At 35.2% G+C, this 18,172-nt stretch overlaps 1 protein-coding gene across 1 annotated transcript in view; it reads right to left on the bottom strand.

Annotated features, from left to right (window-relative positions):
* Positions 1-18,172, bottom strand: part of AGL (amylo-alpha-1, 6-glucosidase, 4-alpha-glucanotransferase) — a 73,056-nt gene that overhangs the window by 23,183 nt on the left and 31,701 nt on the right. The window contains exons 14-25 of the mRNA XM_044238751.1: positions 17,896-18,059; positions 17,220-17,321; positions 16,948-17,103; positions 16,701-16,851; positions 13,571-13,695; positions 13,369-13,481; positions 13,123-13,257; positions 10,428-10,558; positions 7,055-7,191; positions 6,166-6,299; positions 4,917-5,092; positions 1,219-1,321 (exon numbers count right to left, since the gene is read on the bottom strand). Coding sequence (XP_044094686.1) covers positions 1,219-1,321; positions 4,917-5,092; positions 6,166-6,299; positions 7,055-7,191; positions 10,428-10,558; positions 13,123-13,257; positions 13,369-13,481; positions 13,571-13,695; positions 16,701-16,851; positions 16,948-17,103; positions 17,220-17,321; positions 17,896-18,059 — 1,627 coding nt within the window. The remainder of the gene's footprint in view (positions 1-1,218; positions 1,322-4,916; positions 5,093-6,165; positions 6,300-7,054; positions 7,192-10,427; positions 10,559-13,122; positions 13,258-13,368; positions 13,482-13,570; positions 13,696-16,700; positions 16,852-16,947; positions 17,104-17,219; positions 17,322-17,895; positions 18,060-18,172) is intronic.

Raw genomic sequence — 18,172 nt, 5'->3', positions numbered from 1 at the left:
CTTAGAAAAACCCTGTAATATAAGTACTATCACCATTTTACAGAGTACAAAGAGAATAAATAATGTATTAGTTGGTAGTTTGGCACCAGGATTAGAATGTGGCATCTGGCCCAAACCCAAGTTCTTAACCACTATACTGGCTGAATCCTAATGTTCCATGTTCTACTTCTTAATCACAGTTATTTAGGAACATTTAAGGAAGAAGCAAACAGCCTCCCAAATTTCTATAACCCCACAATGGTCTCTTAAGTGAATAAGAAAAGGTCTTCTTATATTAGGTAATAGGGAAGAATGTAATACATTTCGGATGTCCACTTAGAAATCTTCAATCTAAAAAAGAAATTTTCAATTTTAAAAAGACCCAAACCAGAACTTTTGTCATTTGAAGAGGGAAACTTCAGGTTTTTTGAATGACATCAAAACAGGTATCATTTAAATTCTTTTTCTGCTGGAAGTTTTAACTTGCAGAGCAGTGCTGTCAAACTTTTGCCTTGGGCTGCTGAAGATCACCTGGAGCCCTTGTAGAAACACCAATTTCCATCCGCTATTTTACCCTCCCCATCCCCACATTCAGAGCTCCAGCATAAGGACCAAGAATTTGCATTTCTAGCAAGTTCTCAGGTGATGGTGACTGCTGATCCGTGGTACTGATTTGTGCTGATCTGAGTGGCACTGCTGTACAGCCTCTCTTTTCTACCTTTGACAATTTCATTCATATTACTGTGGCATAAGAAAACATTATTTTAAGTCTAAAAGACACAACTGGAGGTTACAAGGCCTGACAACACATAGAGGAAAACCTGATACTCTAATTCTTTCTACACGACTCAGCCTTCATTATAGAAGGGAAAAAATGATAAAATTCAAATTTTACCCAAAAGTTCATCTGAGTTCTTATACTTAATTTGGGCATAGAAATTTTACTCTTTAGTGAGTGATGTTAGTAACATGATTACACACTTTTTATTTTTACTGAGATCAATTAGCAAATGCTGAAGATAATTTGACCTATAAATGAAGGACTAGAACTTAATAACATCAAAGATATCCACTCCTTTGAAATTCTAAGATCTTATTAAATAAACACATTTTAAAAAACTACTTAAGGAAATCATACCTCCTAAATGTTATGAATAGATGGCAAGAAGGAAAGTTTGAAGAGCATGTGAAAAACATTTACACATAAACTTGCATTGCAACTTTTTAGAGATCTCCTACCTGGCCTCTACATAGCGTCCAGTAATCAGCAGTAGACCTCTCAGTGCAATAAAAGTATCCCTTCCCCAGCAGCGGAAAATACCAGAAGAAAAATGAGGTAAGCCTAATAGAAAACAGAACAAAGTAATACGTTAATCTTAATAATACACACAGGCCTATGAACTCCATTACTGTAGGTCAGTCCCCCTAAGGCAGGGGGACAAGAATGAGGGAGTCGGCAAGCCCTCTAAAATTATCTGTAAAATGTATGACTATACCTATGTCAACATTTCTGTGATGAATTTCCATGTTTTTTTTTTTTTAATATTTTATGTCTTTATTTTTGAGAGAGAGAGAGAGAGAGAGAGCAAGAGCAGAGGGAGAGGGAAAAGCAGACTCCCTACTGACAGGAAGCCAGGCAGGGCTTGATCCCAGGACCCCCCAGGAGCATGACCTGAGCAGAAGCCGGATGCTGAGCCCACTGAGCCACCCAGGTGCCCAGAGGTTCCTTATTCTTATTTTTTTCTTTTTATTCTTATTATATTCTTAAAGGAATCTGTGACCTCAAGGGAATTAAGAGTCAGGGGCAGAAAGGGGTGCTTATCTAAATGGATTAGAATGTGAGTCTTTAAACACAGATAAACTTTCTTTTGATAAATTAAGGGTTGAAATCAGAGATCTAATATTTAACATATAAACAAACACTTAATACAATATTAATGGTATATATATTTTCAGTGACACAAGTGGGAACGGTTACTAAAGCATAAAGTATACTCTCCAGATATGAGAGTGGAAGAGCTCCAGAGAGAGAAAGCTGTGCCATGTAACACTAATGATATATTTGAAAAGATTCTACCTGCAATTAGAGGCAACAAATTAAATATGAAATGATGACCTTAATGATACATAACTGAACATGTTTATTAATTTATCGGTCTAGATTCAAACTTTAATACCAAATTTCTCATTAATTCAAAACTACTTAAAAGTGTTACAGGGGTGCCTGGGTGGTTCAGTCAGTGAAGCATCTGCCTTTCGCTCAGGTTATAATCTTGGGGTCCTGGGATTGGGCCCCCCATCAGGCTCCTTACTCAGCAGGGCATTTGTTTCTCCCTCTGCCCTTCCCCCTACTTGTGCTCATGCTCTCTCCCTCTCAAATAAATTAAAAAAAAAGTGTTACAGTTTGTTGGCCAGGTTTTACAAAAGAAAATAGAGATTTCAGGTACCAAATAACTTGAACATTCTACGTTATTTACATTATGCACAAGATAAAATAGGGTGATTGATGGATAAAATCTAAAATTTTTTTATTAACATATACTGTATTATTTGCTTCAGGACTACAAGTCTGAATCATCAGTCTTACACAATTAATAGCACTCACCATAGCATATAACCTCCCCAATGTCCATAACCCAGCCACCCTACCCTTTTCCCTCCATCCCTCAGCAACCCTCAGTTTGTTTCCTGAGATTAAGAATCTCTTATGGTTGTCTGCCTCCCCAGTCCCATCTTGTTTCATAAAATCTAAAATTTTACTTCTATACTGAGTTTAGTTTCTTATAAAACATGTCAAGAATACACTGTTACCTTTATTTGTACTAAAAACAATAATCAGTAGGAAAGTAAAGGAAATCAGCATTCTACTCAAAAAAGAAATATGCTAAAGCAAAAATATAACATATATTTCAGGAAGGGAAAACTAAGGTCTTAAGTAAAATGTATACAGTATCCATTCATAACTATCTTCTAAGCATTTAACATTATTTGACATTATCTTGTTTTCTTGTTTTCTGATTTGTTGCATGAGTAACTGTCTTTCCCTAGAAGAAAATAGGATTCACAGTTATAGAAACCTTTACTGAATGAATGAAATAAAAGGCTAATTATAAAAGGTAAATTGAGAGGCAAAAGATTTGACTACAACAAAAGAACATTTTGGCCATTTAAGTTTCTACTAATTGGGTCTTTACCTTTTTTGGAGCAGACATTTTTTCTAAGAAGGATCAGAATTAAAGGTAACATCAGATACTTCTTTCCTAAACTGTCTCCAAAATAATGGTATAAAATTTCCCTAAACACTTCGTACATTATTTACACATAGTTGATTATTGATATCTATCTATCTATATATATATATATAGGTTTATATATAGTTGATGGTTATAATTTTGATGACGATGAGGATAGCAGTTGACCTATACACCACTCTATGCCATGCAGACTTCCTGGTACTTTAACCCATTTAACACCTTGTATGAAATATGAGTATAGATAGATTCAAGGGCAATTTTGAGTTGATATATCCCAAAGTATAGTCAGTTCGTCTTAAGATTTCAAAACTATAAAATCTCTAGCACTGATATGTGGAGATGTTTGCATTAACTTTTGACCTCTAAGAGTATATGACTTACAGATCACATATTTTGTGAGTGACTTCTACCTTGTCATTTATTATACAAGTTTATAATTTTTTATGCTACTATTACCAAAGGCTTGGTATTCATTTTAAAATGAACCCCCCAAAACCTGTCTACAAATATGTGCAGTTCTATACTTTGTTGGTATGAAGTATACAGAACACTCCATTGGGATACTGGAAGAAAATATAAAAACTCCTATTTATATTTATACATTTATCTTTATAGTTTCTATTTTTGTTTTATACTGTACCTGATTATAAGTATATTGAGTATCATATCTTCTATCAATATATCATTTATGATATCAGTATATCAGTGTACTTATTTTGGGAGTGCTTAACAACAGCAGTGAATAATCAAGAATGTTGAGATCACTATTTTGTGTAATAGACTTCTAAGCAGCAGGCTTTAAAACCAAATTCTGCACATCAATTTTCTTTCCACAATGATACAGTTCAGTTTCATGAGAATCTTCATGGATTCATAGGGGAAATATAAGTACCAGGAGAAGATGAAATAGTTGAATGAAAATCTAAAACACAATTATGTAATAAAATATAATCATTCTAAATGAAAAGTTAATTTCTTTTTTAATTGTCAGATCTAAGTCTTTTTTCTTGATGAGGGTAGATGCAAATTTAAGAGGAAATCACATAAATACTATTACTTTCATCTTGCAATTTGGTAATTTTCAGTTTAGTTTGGAAAGTTCTAAACTCAGTGGCCTTAAATGTCAAAGAATCTATGAAATCTAAGGAATGTTAAGACATCTATTCTTAGATTTGTTACCTGATTCAAGTTTTAACATTACTTGCAGGAAAGGATGCCAAAAAATATAGTTGAAAGCATTTGACTGCAATTAGACACATAATAAAAAATTATTTGACACTTGTTTTGTGTTTTGTAACACAAACAAAAACAAAGAGGATCTTATCTCTTGGTAATTTACAAGATTGATTTCATTTTTTAAATTGGGAAAAAGTATAATATAAAAGGGTAGTAAAACAAATCTGATAAAAAAATACAAAATGTCAAGAGTCAGGAAAAAAAAAAACGTGCAGAAGGATTGACCAGCCACAATGAAAAACACACATAAATAAATGCCTGTTGTACAGTATTAATTAAATAGTAAGCACAAATATTAGTTCTACAAGTAGATATGAAATCTTATTAAGCAGTCACATAAAATCTTGGATAACATCATGTCTTTTTCTAAAAATAGTGATTTTCCCATAACTTTTCCTCCTTGAATAATATTGACTGACACATTTTAACCTGTATGTAATTTCTTACCTGCAGCTAGAGACACACAACACTGCTCCTTTTCTTTTGTGATCTCATTTAGCCTGTATGGTACATCCATAAGTGAAGGTGAAAGAAGTGGCAGAGAAGGGCACTTTCCTACTCCACACATCTGCACTGATCCCAGTGAAAGGTGTTTCACAAAGGTAGAGCCATTCTGAACAAAGCTGTAACAAAGTGGCTGAATTTAAAATACAATTTGTAGAAATACAAAAATTTTTATTATTTATTTACTTAAAAAGTTTTATTGTGGTAAGAACACTTAACTTGAAATCTACTCTCTTAATAGATTTTTAATTGTACAATTCAATAATGATACTGTTATTTACAAGCACAATGTTACACAGCAGATCTCTAGAACTTACTCTAGAGAGTAAGGTCTTGCACACCCATTGTTTCAAAAATTTTTAGTAGTATCATTTTAATTTGATTCTTTCCTTCAACTAGCCTCTCTACCAGATGTGTAACAATGGTAATACTGGCTGAAAATATTTCAGTTTAATTAGATTTCAGAACTGCTTTCATTTCACCCAATATTATGGCTGGTTTTAAGTTTAAGGCCTACTGTGCAACAAATGGAAGGGCTGAAACTTTTTTTCAAATATTTTATTTATTTATTTGAAAGAGAAAGAAAACACAAGCTGGGTGAGGGGCAGAGGAAGAAGCAGACTTCCTGCCAAACAGGGAGCCCAAATTGGGGCTAGATCCTGGGACTTGGGGATCATGACCTGAGCCAAAAGCAGACGTTTAACTGACTGAGCCACCCAGGCACCCTTGAAGTTTTGTTCTTTCTAAAATTATTCCCAAATCAGTTTGATGGCTCTTCAGTGGTTCATTCAGATCTGTAATTTCATTTTAGGGAAATTTATCACTAAGGGAAAATTTCACTCATAGTAATAGCAGAATAATTTTTCTCTAATGAAAAATTAGGAAAAAAACTGTACCATATTCTAAAAACTATATCTGTTAACAAGTCAAAGAATAAATAGAAGTAAATAATATGAAACAATTAAATTTTCCCATGAACATGAGTTCTTAGCTTTACTGAACAGATTTTAATACCTATGTTTGTTTTTGTATGCTCCAAATAAAAGGATGCAAATACTATCCACTTACAAACTTTCTCAACTCTATGAATCTATGACAGTTCTTTATGCTTTGGTCTTTAAAGAGTATATAAACTGACTATATATGGTTTCAACACAAACATGCCTATTTACTCAAGCTTTGTTGGATATACCTTGACATCTGCTTCCATGCTATATCCAGAAGAGTGGTGTATGCACCAATTAATATAGCATCGAAGTAACATGGGATGAGATAACGTGGGATCTGCTTCAGGTAGAAGAACATAGCCTGCAACCATTTACCAACCTATTATAAAAATAATTTTAAAAGTTATTTTGGTGTGAATAGCCAAACTATGGAAAGAACCTAGATGTCCATGAACAGAAGAATGGATAAAGAAGATGTGGTATATATACACAATGGAATACTATGTAGCCATCAAAACCCCCTGAAATCTTGCCATTTGCAATGACATGGATGGAACTAGAGGGTATTATGCTAAGCGAAATAAGTCAATCAAAGAAAGACAATTATTATATGATCTCTCTGATATGAGGAATTTGCAAGGCAGGGTGGGGGGGTCATCAGGGCAGGGAGGGAAAAAATGAAACAAGATGGGATTGGGAGGGAGATAAACCATAAGAGACTCTTTATCTCAGGAAACAAACTGAGGGTTGCTGGGGGGTTGGTGGGGAGGGATAGGGTGGCTGGGTTATGGACATTGGGGAGGGTATGTGCTATGGTGAGTGCTGTGAATTATGTAAGACTGATGATTCACAGACCTGTAGCCCTGAAGCAAATAATACACTACATGTTAATTTTTTAAAAAAGTTAATTTGGTGTGTTTACAGGCTAGGTGCATTTTAAGAGGTAAATCCAAACATGCAGCTCTACTATCTAGTAATCTATCAACCAGATTTCCATTTGTTAAAATGGGATGATGAAGAAGGGAGGAAAGGGGGAGTTTTCAGGTTAGAAAACTATGTTAATTTTATATACACCATAGTAATATAGTTTTTATTGTTTCCTTGTTTTATGAACTAGAATAGACTTTTACTTACTTCAGCAATAGTTCCTGATCGTGAAATAAGTCGGTTACTGACATAATCAATCATCCAATCTCCAGATCTCAAATTATCACAAAAGGGATGTCCCAAGTCATTCTTTGGTCTTATTTCTGCCAAGACGGACATTAATCCTGAAAATTCATAGAAATATCATGCTGTTACTGGCAGAGGCAATTTGTTCCCATAGCCTGGGCTACGGCTGTCTCTTAGTTATACAGGATGAACACATATAGAGGTAGACATAGGGGCTGTTAAGACCACAGTTGCACTTCCCATGGTTGGAGATGTGTGTGGCCACATATCTTTGCCCTGAGATACAAACACATACTGAAGGAGACTACTGTTGCAGGAGCTATGTAGAGCTTTCCAAGATTCCTAACTTCTGAGACTTTTCTTGTTCTTCTGAATTTAAATATTATAATATTCAAAGGCAACTAACTGGCATAGTTTCCCCCCAGCCCTAAGGCATTGGGGGGAAAATTGATTAAGTCTGTATTTTCTCATTTAAAAAGTGGTGGAATCATTAATATTCAGGCAATCACAGGAGTGGTTTCAGAGAGAGCAAGAGCATCTCTGATGATAATAGGCCTGCTTTGGAAAGGATCTTTGAATTATAACAAGAGGGAGTTGGAACTAAACAAGCTACCAAGGTGAAGTATATGAGCATATTCTTTTTTTTTTTTATTAAAGATTTTATTTTATTTATTTGACAGAGAGAGATCACAAGTAGGCAGAAAGGCAGGTAGAGAGAGAGAAGGAAGCAGGCTCCCTGCAGAGCAGAGAGCCCGATGCGGGACTCGATCCCAGGACCCTGAGATCATGACCTGAGCCGAAGGCAGCGGCTTAACCCACTGAGCCACCCAGGCGCCCTATGAGCATATTCTTAAGTAATATTCAAGCAGAAACATTAGAATTTCTATGCATACACAGCAGTTTCTGTTATTTCAATGATGGAACAATAGTACTTCTTTCATTACCCAATAATGTAATAATTTCCACATTAAAAATATTGTATTAATAGCCTCACCAAGTTCATTTTGACTAATTTTATTTATATATTTAGGATTTAATTTTACTTTGTATATAGCATGTCTTGAGAAATAATAAATATATAAATTTAAGATGTAGTTCTTTCTCCCAAGAGGCTTACAACCTTCTTTGGGAAACAAAGCATAAAACATAAAAAAACTAGAAAACAAGACAATATAAAAAATAATGCTCCACTTTTGCTCTAACTTTTTTTCTAACTTTTTAAAAAATATATTTTATTTATTTATTTGACAGACGGAGATCACAAGTAGGAGATCACAAGTAGACAGATGTAGATCAGAAGCAGGCAGAGAGAGGTGGAAGCAGGCTCCCTGCTGAGCAGGACCCAGGGATCATGACCTGAGGCAGAGGCTTTAACCCACTGAGCCATCCAGGCACCCCTGCTCTAGCATTTTTGAAGAAGGCAAATATAGCTCAGTAAATATAAGTTTCACTTGTTGAATAACGGTGACATGATGAAGCAGCATTTTAGAAAAAGAGATCTGATCAATGGAATGGAATGTTCTGTGGAAGAGGTAACAAGAAATTTGAAAACTGGTTACTTGGTTTTGCAGACAGGACTTAGTCTTTGAATAGGGTGTTAATTGCGAAAGTAAAAGACTATGGTATACTCTAGAGAACACAGAAAAAATTCAGTCACAATCACTGATTGAATACAGAAGATAAAAGGGACAGATCCAAAAACAGATTCCTAGATTCCAACATGACTTATTATTATAAAAAGTAGAGAAGAAGAGAAGGGGGATTTTGTTTAGGGGAGAGAAAGTTAATGAAGTTAAGTCTGACTTAATTGGATGTTGCTATTAAGAGTCTGCTAGAAATATCCAGTGGAACACTGGAAATACTAAACTGTCAGAGAAAAAAAGGGATTGATACAAAGTAAAAAGTAAATCAGGAGAGAGTTAGTAAAGAACTAGACTTAAGTTTAAGAAAGAAAAGGCCAGAAAAGAAGTTCAGAACCGTGCGGTTTTTTCAGTCAGGGAGCAGAAGGAATTCAACAGCTCAGGTGAAAATGGAGTAAGCAGCTGTCTAGGACTGGTAACATATACATTTCTCTATTTTGCACACCACAAACATTTTTTGTTGAAAATGAGACTGTTTTAGAAAAAAAATGTCAAAAGCACCAAAGTCTAGAAGAAAGTTACTGGGAGCTTTGTTATGTGCTTGGTTTTGTAGAAAGTACAAAAGCTAAAAAACAAGAATGCAAAAAAGGCAAACATTGTTCTTTCTCAAGGTGTAATCTAGTTAGTGGGGTCTTAAGGCTAACAATTATCAAGTACTAACTATGAACTGAGCATTGTCTAAGTGCTTTGCATGTATTAAGTCACTTAGTCCTTGTGGTAGGCACTATTACTGTTTCCATTTTACAGATGAGAAAATTGAGCCATGCAGAGTTTACTCCAAGGTTATAAAGCTAGTGAGTGTAACGCAGGGAATCTAGAGCCCATTCTTAACCACAACAATAAATATTCACAAAACACTGTACTAGTTAGTAAAATATCTTCCAAGTAAGATGGTGTAGCAAGTAAGAGGCATAGTAAATTAATGCAATGGGTATCCAGGGGGACTAAGATCTTACCATGAAAAATAATAGTTAAAGGAATGTTTTGTGGAAGATATAAGAGTCAAACTCATCCTTAAAGATCGGTTAGACGGACAGAGAAAATGAGTTGCAAAGGAGGCATGATATGTGGAATACTACATGAACTAGGAATACATGTGTGATCAGCCACATTTCCTAGATAAAAATCCAAGAAAATATTTCCAACCAGCTGGGTTAAACTGAAAATTAAATATTTAGATCCTATGTCCTGCCTCACAACTACTCTAACTACAGAATGTTTTACTATAAGTTCTCTTTTTGGATAAAACAAATATGCAATGAAACAAAGTTTTTGATTAGATGAAAAAGGAAGATGAATGTATTATATTTACAACCTATACCATTTGGGGCCCAAATAAATGTTCTCATTTAGTCTTCAAAAAAGCCTATGTGAGGTTCATTTTGTATTTCATTACCGAATACAAATCAACAAATTCACTATTTGTATAAAGCAAATAAAAATACATCTTTTAAGCCTAAAAAAAAAAAAGCCTATCAATTATACAATACTATTCACATCTTTTAAAGGCAGAAATGGGCACAGAGAGGTTAAGTTACTGGCTGGAGGTCAATGAATGAGTGGGTGGCAGGGCCACAATCTGAACCCAAACAGTTGGATTCTAAGCCCACACTTTAATTCTATAAAGAAGATACCATATGACCCTAAAAAACTCCCCCAAACACAAAAGCTTAACTATCCTTGTATTTGCTTACCTTGAAGACCTGCATATTTAAGAGATGACCAGTTTGGTATGTCATAACAGCCTCCACCATCCTCTTGTTCTTCGGCTTCACATCGGTAAAGTACCTGATTCAGCTCAGCCAAAGTTAATTTTGAGGCAATGCTAAGAAGTGGAAAATAAAGAGAACTGGTAAATACAGTAAAATGCTGTCAATAAAGAAGAAAATCTGAATCATAACCATAAAATACCTTAACAATATATGTTTTAGTACCTCAGCACTATAATATACATTACAAACAATATATGTTATAAATAATAATTAAAGGATAAAACATGCTAAAGATTCAGTTAGAAGTAACATTTCTTCCAAGCCAAGAAAAACAAATCAATTGCCAAATTTTATTACTTGGAAGTATCCTGGAAAAATATTTTGGTTGCTACAACCTTTTTCTCACAAATTTGCTTTTTTGTTTTTCTTTTTTTCTAAAGATTTTATTTATTTATTTGACAGAGGGAGAGAGAGACCACAAGTAGGCAGAGAGGCAGGCAGAGAGAGAGGGGGAAGCAGGCTCCCCTCTGAGCAGAGAGCTCAATGTTGAGCTTGATCCCAGGACCCTGAGATCATGACCTGAGCTGAAGGCAGAGGCTTAACACACTGAGCCACCCAGTTGCCCCACAAATTTGCTTTTTTAATCTTTCTTGATGGACTTGGTTTTTTTCTCTTCTTTATATTCTTTTAAGTAGGACATCAATAACATTTTTATGTTAATTATCCTAAAATTGAAATACTTGTCAAGGACCAGCAAAGGGATAATCAAAATTCATAGTTAACTATCTTAGAAATCATGTAGTATTTCTCTCCTCTCTTAAGATGGCACTGCCCTTTAGCTCGGTTATTCAAGAAACCAAGATTTTCTTAGCTAAGGATGATTCTCGATAATAGAAAGAGTCTGTTATGGCCTTGGTTTCTCCTTGGTCCGTGTAGCAGTGAAACTGTATAACTGACCACACTTGAATACAACACAACCTTACCTTTTTTTAAAAATAATTCTAGCTGTTCCAGTCATTTCATTCTACAGAACTGAATACATATCCTCTTGAATTTTATGTGAAAATATAACCTCTTAAATGTACTTCCTTCTTTCTCTTTTAGTTCTGTCTCAACTGAGAAAATTATGGTTGGCTGGGCTTTGTTCCCTGTTTCTGCCAGACTCTGTCCTCATTGTTGGGACAGACTCTTCCTTCATCCACTATTTGTGAGTCAAGTTTGAGCAAATCAATCAGCAGTCTCAGTACCAACTCCATTCTAGGCAAATGCTTTCTGACACATAGCCAGTGAACTTGCATATGAATTACCTGGGAAGCTTATTAAGATACAGATTTCTTGGCCTTACCCTGATAATCTGAGTAGGTCTGAGGATGAATATGCATTTTATAAGCATGCCACAGAAACATAAAACAGCTTCATCACAGATATTTTTACTTTCATTTCATTGCATTTATTTTTTTGAATATTTTATTTATTGATTTGATGGAGAGAGACACAGCAAGAGAGGGAACACAAGCAGGGAGAGTGGGAGTGGGAGAAGTAGACTCCCTTCTGAGCAGGACCTGATGCAGGGCTCGATCCCAGGACCCTGGGATCAGGGCTTGAGCCAAAGGCAGACGCTTAATGAGTGAGCCACCCAGGCGCCCCACCACAGATATTTTTAGAAAGCAAATACTTTTATAATAGTTTGAGTTGAACTGATATCCTTAATGATAAAAGCTCTTATAAAAACAAAAAGTTGAACACAATAAAAAAATGGGTTAGTACATAAAATGCTATTTCACTGGATAAATACACAGCCAATGAACAACAAAAATTTAACTTGGGGCACTTGGCTGGCTCAGTGGGAAGAACATGTGACTCTTGACTTCAGAGTCATGAGTTTAGGCCCCACGTTGGGTCCGGAGCTTACTTCAAAAAAATAAATATTTTATTTATTTTTATTTATTTTTTTTTCTTGTTATTCTACTGTTTTTTTTTCAATTTATTTATTTTCAGAAAAACATTATTCATTATTTTTTCACCACACTCAGTGCTCCATGCAAGCCGTGCCCTCTATAATACCCACCACCTGGTACCCCAACCTCCCACCCCCCCGCCACTTCAAACCCCTCAGATTGTTTTTCAGAGTCCATAGTCTCTCATGGTTTACCTCCCCTTCCAATTTACCCAAATTCCCTACTCCTCTCTAACGCCCTTTGTCCTCCATGCTATTTGTTATGCTCCACAAATAAGTGAAACCATATGATAATTGACTCTCTCTGCTTGACTTATTTCACTCAGCATAATCTCTTCCAGTCCCGTCCATGTTGCTACAAAAGTTGGGTATTTTAAAAAATGATGTGGAAGGAATATGGTGTATGCAACTTAGCCTCAGTTCAGAAAAACTGTGTGCACGTGTGTGTGTATAGAGATGCATGTGTGCATGTGTGTGTTTGCTCATATCTATAGCTACATATAGAGGGTGCGTGAGTGTGAGTGTGCACATGCAAGCGCACATACAAATGATAAAGCAACAGGACATGTGAACAACAGATGATGCTAATATGACTACTGGTTCTTGGACCACTGTCTGAGTAGCCTGGACATAGAGGACCCTTAAAACTGCTTAAATCAGGCTTGCAGTAACTTACCAGTTATTAAAGTGGCAAATCTTTATAAACTAAGCTGTACTTACAAAGCAAAAGGAGTTTTTAATATAGGATCTGAGTTGTCAACAGCAAGGCTCCCAGATTTAAAGTGAGGACTGAACTGTGTCAGATGATTTCGAAGAATTCCAACAGCAACTTGTGCATGTGGATCAAGACTAACTCTGAAAACGTTAATTTAAAAAATGGTTACTTTTTAGGAATCATTTATTCAAAATTAACAGAATATGTCATCTATTTTACAAGCAAAGCCAACAGTTTGAACTCCAACATACCTGAATATAATAACACTTCCTGGAGACAAGTTTTCAAATTCTATTTCTTGAATATATTCATTGGGTCCTTTTGTGGCAATTCCAGCTTGTTTAACAATTTTACTTTCACTAAGCTTGAAAAAAATCATATAAAACCATTCAATCAATAATTCTAATGTCTTTAAGACGTTAAACATGGTAGTAAGATGAGAGTCCCAAATACCTGAATATGTTCTCTAATTTCTACTGTGATGTTTGGCATTCCATTGATCGCATGCTCATCCTTCTGATAAGGTTTTGTATTTCTCTCAACAGTTCTGGCTTCAAGAACTACTTCTTCAATTTTGCCTACGAATAAATAAAAATATTAGTGAAATTTCACATTAAACCATCTGGAATTAGGAGGTGCTAATTCAATTTAATTCATTAAACTTAGAGTTGAATATGAAATAGCAGTCTGAGAGTAGATCATTCTACCCAAGATGTATTTTTTACTCAATGCTTTGTTTTTAAAATTATAAATTAACAAAGACCTCTCTGAAAAAAGATCTTATCAAGTAATAATGGCTTAGCTCTCGGGAATGATCTATAACCTTCCTAATTTTGAGCAGAGAGTAAATAAATCCCTTGAAACATTATTTAAAAAAATGAAAAATTTCAGAAATACAAAAAGTAGGGAAACATTTTAAAAAGCCAGATCCTACTTCTTAGCTGAAGAAAACATTACAAATGTGTACCCTTTCTTTCCCTTCAGAGGTAACAGTCACCTGCAATTTGGCATTCCTAAATCCTGTGCATTTTACTACATATATCTGTTTCCCAAAACAACATACATTATTTCCCATATTTCCAACCTTTATTAGAGTAGATCCAAATTATATATATATACATATATATATATTTCTGCAACTTGCTTTCTATTAAACAACACTATCTTTTAGATTTGTTCACATTGCTACATAAGCTGCAGCTCATGCTGCTGCTCATTTGTTTCAAATGCCAAATAGTATTCCATAGTGTGAATACACCAAATATATTCCTGTTTGCCCATATTCTAATGGAACATATGAGAGTTTTTCAGAGATATACCTAGGAGTAGAACTGCTGAGTCAAAGGATATGTAAAACTTGAATTTTACTATTTAAGTAATTTGAGCCATTAATCTGACAATAAGTAACAGTACCTTTTGATCTAGAAATTCTACTTCTCAAAATAATTATTAAGAAATTATTCAAAAGAAAAAATTATTCCTAGTGTATATTCATTGTTAAGCATACTAAAGAATATTAAAGATGGAATACTAATATAATAAAACATGAAATATTTAACATAATGAAAATCACAATTCTGTTACAAAATGGAAATGTTTTAATGAAGACCAATGACCAAAGCAAAACCTGAGATAATATTGTTCACACTGATGGAAACCATGTGAAACTGTACACATACATTAGCAATAATCAGACAAGATTACTGACTATACACTTGTAAGCAGTTAAAAATAAGTAATGAACATTTAACCTTGAAACTATTCAAGTTGAGGGGCGCCTGGGTGGCTTAGTGGGTTAAAGCCTCTGCCTTTGGCTCAGGTCATGATCTCAGGATCCTGGGATCAAGCCCCGCATTGCATGGGGCTCTCTGCTCAGCAGGGAGCCTGTTTTCTCCTCTCTCTCTGCCTGCCTCTCTGCCTACTTGTAGTCTCTGTCAAATAAATAAAATCTTAAAAAAAAATCCCAACTATTCAAGTTGATAATCTTCAAAAACTGGAGTTTATATATTTAATAACTAGCAACCAATATAGAATATGATGATTTTTATGGGAATCTTCATCCCCTCAATTAATTGCCAGACTTGGACAGTTGCTATATGCACAGGAGAATGTTTTGCTATAAAATATAACAATAAGGAAGAAATAAAATACACACATCTAGAAAAAAAATCTAGCAATAATAAGGATATGATTTAGGGGTACGTTTTTATTTATTTATTTAAAGATTTTATTTATTTATTTGAGACAGAGACAGAGATAATGAGAGAGAGCAGAGAGGGAGCACAAGCAAGGAGGAGAGGGAGAAGCAGACTCCCCACTGAGCTGGGAGCCTGATGTGGGTCTTCCCAGGACCATGGGAAATTAATTTGGGGTAACTTACATTTTTCCTACATGGACAATATCGTTATGGAAATATTCTCAAATATTAACATTTTCTGAGTTGTGAAATAGCTTTATTTTCCTCTTAATTTACTTCCTATTTCCCATTTTGTATAAAACAAACGTATTTCCTTTATACCCAGGAAATACGTATGTATATTCATGTGTTATATATATGTATATGTATGTATATTTATAGTGTGTCTAACTGTGTACTTGTGTATGAGTACGTACACACACACACACACATATAAACCAAAGTGGAAAATAGTTTAATATTTAAGGCTTTTCCTTTTTTTTTTCCAATTTATTTATTTTCAGAAAAACAGTATTCATTATTTTTTCACTACACCCAGTGCTCCATGCAAGCTGTGCCCTCTATAATACCCACCACCTGGTACCCCAACCTCCCACCCCCCTGCCACTTCAAACCCCTCAGACTGTTTTTCAGAGTCCATAGTCTCTCATGGTTCACCTCCCCTTCCAATTTACCCAAATTCCCTACTCCTCTCTAACGCCCCTTGTCCTCCATGCTATTTGTTATGCTCCACAAATAAGTGAAACCATATGATAATTGACTCTCTCTGCTTGACTTATTTCACTCAGCATAATCTCTTCCAGTCCCGTCCATGTTGCTACAAAAGTTGGGTATTCATCCTTTCTGATGGAGGCATAATACTTTAAGGCTTTTCCTAATCCATCCTCAATTCCTTCCTAGCCCTCTTGTCACTCCACTATTTTAAGCAAATAGATATTTTCATTAGTCCCCAGATAGTCTTACTAACACCTATTAATATGAATTTTCTTTTTTACATCTTTCAAAAACTATAAAGTTCCACCTCCCTTGAGAAGCCTTTTCTAAATACTCAGTGATTTCTCTCTTTTGTGAACATATAGCAATTACAGTCTCTCCACATCTCTTCTTTGACAATTATAAAACACATCCCAGGGTGCCTGGCTGGCTCAGTTGCTTGAGTGTCTGCCTTCAGCTCAGGTTGTGATCCCAGTCTTAATTTCTTTCTTTAAAGTACACTCTATACCCAACATGGGGCTTGAACTCATGACCCCAAGATCAAGAGTCACATGTTCTACCAACTGAGCCAGCTGGGTGCCCCAAGTTATGCAAAATTTTGAACTCTTTTTCTCAACTACAACCACACCAGTACTGTGTTATAATCACAGTAACATTTTTTGGTTGCATTACCAGGGATGCACATTTGAGGCACTTCTTTGCTGTAAAATGAAGTCTTAGGATTCCTGAAAGCAGTTCTAGACACAGATACAACAGACTGATGAATGCTGGGTGAATGTCTTGTTACTGCCACTATGTCTTCATCAACCTGATCCACATATACCTGAGAAACAGAAAGAGAAAACATGTTAGCCTTCAAATTGGAAAAACTTACTCTGAAACTGAACCTTAAGAAACTTACAAAAAGTTAGTTTCTTGCCTGAATGAAACCCTTGGCCCCAAGTTCTTGATGAAGTTTATTGATAGCACTTCTGGCTGCAATAATTCCACTTTGGAAATTAACTTCACCTTTATCTGATGGAGATGCTCCAGGATTCCACTTCGTATAAAATCGTTCTTCAGAAACCACTGAAATCTGAACAAAGTTAAAACTCAGCCATGTGTACATTTTAATTATAATGAGATCTTTTAGTAAAAATGCTCAAAGTTGTTGGCCATGTGGATTTAAAAAAAAACACCACCAAGGCATACCTGGTGAGGCACTAATTCATCATAGCCTTTAGTACTTCCACTAGCACAACATGCCATGGAAACAATCGTGGTACTTGGCAGAGCATCATATTCTGACCTATGCTAGAAAACGAGAAAAAAAAACCCACCAGGGTTTATTTTCCTTCAAATGCAAAGTGCCATCCTATTGCATAATGAAGTAAAGGACAGTTACATAGTTACATACTGTAAGACATTAATTGGCTTTATTTTATTATTTTTTGATATTAATTTGCTTTAGAATTGAACAAAACATTCAAAAGCTAAGTACCACAATCACATATAAATCTAAGACATGATTCTGAAGCATGTGGATATTGCCACTAAATATTGGATCAAAAAATTTATTTTTTCCTTTTTCAAGTTTTATTTAAATTCCAGTCAGTTAACATAGAGAGTAATATTAGTTTCCGGTATAGAATTGAGTGATTCATCACTTACATACCACATTTCGTGCTCACAAGTGCCCTCCTTAATCCGTCTCACTCATTTAGCCCATCCCCTGCCCTTCTCCCCTCCAGCAACCCTCAGTTTGTTCTCTTTAGTTGAGTCTGTTTTAATTTTTTTTTTCTCCACTATGTTCATCTGTTAGGTTTTTTAAATTCCACATACGAGTTCAGCAAAATAAGTAAATACAAGAAACAGAATAGATCCTTACCACAATGGGACACTCGTTATCGTGGGTAATATCCATAAACAGGGCATGTGCAATAGCTGGCATTAGCGGCCTCAGACAGGGCTGAACAAAGGATCCAACAGGTTCTCCTCCATATCTGTAAACCAGTCTGCCCTCTTCGTGGCTATTATATGCACTCATTGCCTCTGCAAAGCATTACAGAATATTTTAACTACCTTCATTATTACTGGTCAAGAAGAGGTTAGGTTTCTTATCATGGCTGAGTTTCCAAAAAATGACCATAAAATATTATAAAAAA

This window comes from Neovison vison, chromosome 2 (genome assembly GCF_020171115.1).
Source record: "Neovison vison isolate M4711 chromosome 2, ASM_NN_V1, whole genome shotgun sequence".
Lineage (NCBI taxonomy): Eukaryota > Metazoa > Chordata > Mammalia > Carnivora > Mustelidae > Neogale > Neogale vison.
Note: the sequence above shows the minus strand (reverse complement) of the source record. Positions and strands in the feature narration are given on the sequence as shown.